Source organism: Dendrobium catenatum, unplaced genomic scaffold (genome assembly GCF_001605985.2).
Source record: "Dendrobium catenatum unplaced genomic scaffold, ASM160598v2 fragScaff_scaffold_1284, whole genome shotgun sequence".
NCBI lineage: Eukaryota > Viridiplantae > Streptophyta > Magnoliopsida > Asparagales > Orchidaceae > Dendrobium > Dendrobium catenatum.
The window spans coordinates 2,056,726-2,060,652 of record NW_021319746.1 but is presented as its reverse complement, the minus strand read 5'-3'; the positions used below and the strand labels follow the sequence as shown (position 1 = coordinate 2,060,652).

The window sequence follows — 3,927 nt, the reverse complement described above, 5'->3', positions numbered from 1 at the left end:
AGCAATTCAGACATCCGAGGAACAAAAAGCTAATCATTTGATCATTGAAAATGGCGAGATGCAATACGAATATGAGAAGATTGTTCCACTGCCGAGTACAAAGTTCTTTCTTTTAAGCAGAAAAGACAGCCTACGAAAGGATAAAGAAAGCTACCCCACACAAAGCAAAAGCTTCACATCCCAATCTTCAATATCTCATCTCATACTGGAAGACAGCTTTGGAAGCTATCTTTCTTTGATTTTGTGAGCTATTTAGTGAATAAGTTTGGGTAGAAAACAAGACAGATATGATTATGTACGGTTTTCCATCACAAAAGCATAAGTAAATGAAATGATGCAGCAAAGACAAACGGTCCAAAGCCCCACATATTTACAGCCAAACTCGAACATGAACGTTTAGAAAGAGATCAAGCAATTCTATGCGCCTACAAGCTAACAACAAATAATCATTGTCATTCAATCAAAAATCTTTTTTGCATCACTAACTTGTACTATACCATCTAAATCATTTAGACTAGCAGAGCTTGAGCTCCCATGTTCTTGTTCTGAGAGAGAAACAGAGGCCAAGCCTTCCATCAGCCTCATAATCTCCGTTGTGTCATCCAGATAATACTTAGCCTTGCTTGGTTTCTGCCCCACCGTGCATGCAAAAACCTCAGCTTTTTGGCACAAAGAAGAATCAGCCATGGCATTGCTTATGACCTCGAACATCTGTTCATCGGACCGATCATCTCCAATACACAGAATGAAATCAGGAACAAGTTCCTTGGCCCTCAAAGTCGAAAGCATTCGCTCCGCCACCAAGCCCTTGTTCACACCCTTCAAATGAATATTATGGTTAACTATATATAGATTCCTTTACCCTTTATCAAGCAAGGAAAGCAATTTGTCGTGATAACAGTGATATCTCACCTGAGGCTTGACTTCTACTTTATGATGGCCAACCTTGACAGAGACAGGTTCATTGGCAAGGACGCTCTCGAGATGATTGAGAAGCTCTTTTGCTTGGCAAGAGCCGAAATCTGGATCAGCGTCCTCATAGGACCAGACAAGAGCAGTTTCCTTGTCTTCTATGGTGGAACCATCAGTTGTTTCAGTGTAAAGCTTCATAATAGGCTCTGCTACATGTTTCCAGTCGCAGCCAACCAACGGCACACAGGTCTTCCAAGCTGAATCTCTCTTCAACCTAAAAGCAAAAATTTTGAACATGAAATAAGATGAATGTCCTTTCTAAATCTTGAAAGAAGCTGTGAACAATACCTAAGGAAACAGCCATGCTCTGCCGCCATTGCCAAATTCCCACAGTTACCAAACCAGTCGCTCAAAGTACTGCGGCTCTTCGCACTCACCAGGAAGATGAGATTGTTCTTGTCATTACAGAGGGTATTCAATATCTCAACTAACTTAGAACTAGGTCTCTTATCGATCGTTGAATGTGGCATCACAGTATCATCATAATCCAGCAGCACAGTTCGGGTTTTCGTCCTCCGATACGCGGCGAGAATCCGCTCCATTGATAGCTTCTTGAAGTTGTTATCAAGTGCGACGACTCTGAATCCCAACCCAAAGCCAATTCCCCAGCACCTTCTTGTCAAGTGATCCTTGCATGTCCTTTCTAAATCTTGTAGGAAGCTGTGAGCCCAATAGCCAACATCATGTGTGCTCACATACTGGTAATGCTTCTCATGTCTTAGCTGCTTCTCAGTCTCAGGCATCTCCAATGCACTATCCATAGCATCAGAGACTGCCTCAATGTCCCATGGGTTCACTCTAATAGCCCCGCTTAAAGAAGGAGAACAACCAATGAACTCTGACAGCACAAGCATGCTCTTCTTTGCCACGCCGGAGCTTAAACCGAGAACTCTGTCCAAATTCTCATTGCCCTGTCTTGCAATGATATATTCATAAGGGATCAGATTCATGCCATCCCGAACTGCTGTGATCAAGCAGCAATCGGCAGCAACATAATAAGCCATTCTTTCATAGAAAGGAAGGGGCTTGTCGATGAGAATGACCGGCTTGTAATTTGAATTACCATAGGTATCATTAATCCTCTGCACAATAGAAAAGGTCTCAGCTTGCACCTCCTTCACGTCCTTCCCACGGCCTCTAGCAGGATTAGCTATCTGAACAAGCACGGCTTTGCCGCGCCATTTCGTATGCGAGGCAAGAAGCTGCTCCATTGCAAGAAGCTTGAGGCTAATCCCCTTGAATATATCGAAGTCGTCAACGCCAAGCAACAACGTCTTATCCGCAAACTGCTCCATGATTCTGGCGACTTTGGCCTCTGTTTCATGGAGAGAGAGGACCCGCTGAAGCTGGCCCAAATGGATGCCGACAGGAAGGATCTTGATGCTGACGGTACGGCCATAGTAATCAAGCTCAATATAGCCGCGGTGGGATTGGTAGGTCAAGCCAAGCATTCGGCTGCAGCAAGAGAGGAAATGACGAGCGTAGTCGAAGGTGTGGAAGCCGATGAGGTCGGAGTTGAGGAGGGAACGAAGAATCTCCTCGCGGACGGGGAGAGTGCGGTAGATCTCAGAGGAAGGGAAAGGGGAATGGAGGAAAAATCCAAGCTTTAGGCAATTGAAACGTTTTCTAAGGAAGGTTGGGAGAGCCATGAGATGGTAGTCGTGGAGCCAAACAGAGTCGTGGTCGGGGCTGATGACTTCGAGGACTTTGTCGGCGAAGAGCTTGTTGACGGACACGTAGGCTTGCCAGAGAGAGCGATCAAAGCGGGAGGCGAGTTCAGGGGAGAGGGGGAGGAGGTAATGGAACAGAGGCCACAAGTGGCGCTTGCAGAAGCCGAGGTAGAAGCGGGAGTGTAGTTCCGTGGGGAGGAAAAGGGGAAGGCAGCGGAAAGAGTGCAGAAGGTGTTGGGAGACCTCATCATGTTCGGAAGGGGGGATGATGTCGTCGCGGAGGCAGCCGACGAAGAAGACGTTGGAGGAGGAAGGGAGGGAGTCTCTGAGTTGGAGGAGGAGAGAATCATTGTCGAAGGAGAAGGACCAGCCGGAGCCGTCGGAGTTTCGGCGGGCGCGGAGTGGGAGGTGGTTGGAGACGATGATGGTGCGAGGGGAAGAGTAAAACAAAGAAGACGAATGATCAGGGTCGGAGTCGTCGGAGAGGGATGAAACGGTGGCGGCAGAGGGAGGAAGAAGTCGAGGTGCGAAGCCGGCAGTACGGCATACGGGTGGCGGATCACCGGAAGCTAGCTCGAGGAGGTTAGAGTAAGATCTCGAAGCCATCAGTTACCCGACTAAAAGGTCGCTCCTTTTTCGACGGCTACTGCAAAAGACCAGTTTTTTTTTCTTTAATCAAAGCACTAAATCATCGCAACAGCGATGAAATGCCTGTTCTTGACTGGAAATGGAACAGGAGGAGAAGGTCTGGAGTCGAGAGCAGATTATAAGAGGTGATCAGTCAAACGGAGCTCTAGCAATGGGCAGCTATACTATGATCAGAAAGAACAGAACCGGAGTAACTAGTTTGAAAGGAGGAAGCGAAGGTGTTAAAAGTTGAAAAGGAAAATTTTACCTTTGCTTCGAAGAAATACAAATTTACTTATCTACTAAAATCTGAATCTGAATGGCCGGTGCTTTCCAAGCTTCTTTCTCCCCGCGTTTGAATCTAGAGAGAGAAAGAATACACAGTCAAGGAAGTTCCTGAGAAGGAGGAGGAGAGTTCACGGAGGTTTTATACGGACAAAGAGAATGGAAAAAGGCCGATATATCCATTTCAGATAAGTATTTCGGATATTGATAGATTCACCCCTAAATTACGATTACTCACTCCTCAGATGTCCTTTATAGAAGAGATTATTACTTGCAGGAAAGAATTAGGCAGATTTTATGGGTGTTTATAATAAAAGCATAATTATAGTGCACAATATATTTTTATTGTACATACTCACCGAATTTAGACGCA

The 3,927-nt window shown here is 45.8% G+C and overlaps 1 protein-coding gene across 1 annotated transcript; it reads right to left on the bottom strand.

Annotated features, from left to right (window-relative positions):
- Window positions 1-286: 286 nt before the first annotated feature.
- LOC110094674 (alpha,alpha-trehalose-phosphate synthase [UDP-forming] 6) lies at window positions 287-3,683 on the bottom strand. The gene is made up of 3 exons (XM_020819960.2): window positions 1,261-3,683; window positions 913-1,186; window positions 287-819 (listed from the first exon to the last, which is right to left on the bottom strand). Exons 1-3 carry the CDS (start codon window positions 3,246-3,248, stop codon window positions 457-459), a joined length of 2,625 nt encoding a protein of 874 aa, XP_020675619.1. The 5' UTR covers window positions 3,249-3,683; the 3' UTR covers window positions 287-456.
- Window positions 3,684-3,927: the final 244 nt, after the last annotated feature.

Excerpts from the sequence above, each read along its gene's own strand:
- LOC110094674 (XM_020819960.2), bottom strand. The coding sequence starts at position 3,248 with ATGGCTTCGAGATCTTACTCTAACCTCCTCGAGCTAGCTTCCGGTGAT. Across the intron at positions 1,187-1,260 it reads GAGCATGGCTGTTTCCTTAG|GTTGAAGAGAGATTCAGCTT; the intron begins GTATTGTTCACA and ends TTTTGCTTTTAG. Across the intron at positions 820-912 it reads AAGTAGAAGTCAAGCCTCAG|GGTGTGAACAAGGGCTTGGT; the intron begins GTGAGATATCAC and ends ATTCATTTGAAG.